Here is a 906-nt window from a genome sequence, read left to right as displayed (position 1 = left end):
TAAACAAAAAAAAAATATATATATTAATTAATTATATACAAATTGCTTTGCCTTTTTTTAATATTTAAGCAGTTTTTTTTTTTTTTTTTGTTTTATACAACAATCTGAAGATTTTATTATTATCGAATAAGATTTCAAGGGGAATTTTTTTTTTTTTTTTTTTTTTTTTCTCTATCAATAAAGCAAGTTATTAACATACTTTAAAAAATATATATATGTACAAAAACCTCCTCGACATTTTATTTTTTTAAAAAAAAAAAAACAAAAAAAAAAAGTAGTGTAGGTAAGGGCGGTTACTCTCTCGAATTTCCAATGATGGTAAGAATCGACATGAAAATATTAACAATGTCCAAATATAGAGTTAATGCAGCAAACACGTATTCTTCAGGTGAAATTGAATATTTATGCTTGCCTCCCATCATCATTTGGGTATCGAAAATAAGGTAGAGTGAAAATAACAATGCTGCTAGGCATGAATATACCAACGTCACTATTTTCATCTGAATAATATTTGAAAAAAAAAAAACAAAAAAAAACCAATTGTAATCATATTGAATTAAATATTAAATATTAATAATTATTTTGAAAAAATACAAACTTTTATGAACATTGCGCAAATTCCAAATACAAACAAAACTATACAACAAACAAACAATCCTCCACGCATAAGAGTGAAATCCCATTTTGTTTGAAAAGCAAAAACTGTCAAGGCAAAGCAAACGACGGCAGTGATAGCCACAGCCAAGAACACCTAAAATTTAAAATTTTAATAAAGTAATATGTAAATCAAAGAAGAAATATTTTTCGAAAAAATGATGAATAACGACAACTTTTTGGTAAAAGAGCTAAAAGATGGATATTGTTTACCTCATTAGAGCGAATGTACTCGCAGCTATGCCCAACAGA

The 906-nt window shown here is 26.0% G+C and overlaps 1 protein-coding gene across 1 annotated transcript in view; it reads right to left on the bottom strand.

Moving 5' to 3' along the window:
- Positions 1-293: 293 nt before the first annotated feature.
- The window catches only part of Phum_PHUM521560 (uncharacterized protein), a gene marked incomplete at both ends in the record, with an annotated part of 1,189 nt that continues 576 nt past the window's right edge, over positions 294-906 (bottom strand). The window contains 2 exons of the mRNA XM_002431283.1: positions 294-500; positions 599-751. Of these exons, the coding sequence (XP_002431328.1) occupies positions 294-500; positions 599-751 (360 nt within the window). The remainder of the gene's footprint in view (positions 501-598; positions 752-906) is intronic.

This window comes from Pediculus humanus, genomic scaffold (assembly GCF_000006295.1).
Source record: "Pediculus humanus corporis 1103172108284 genomic scaffold, whole genome shotgun sequence".
NCBI lineage: Eukaryota > Metazoa > Arthropoda > Insecta > Psocodea > Pediculidae > Pediculus > Pediculus humanus.
Note: the sequence above shows the minus strand (reverse complement) of the source record. Positions and strands in the feature narration are given on the sequence as shown.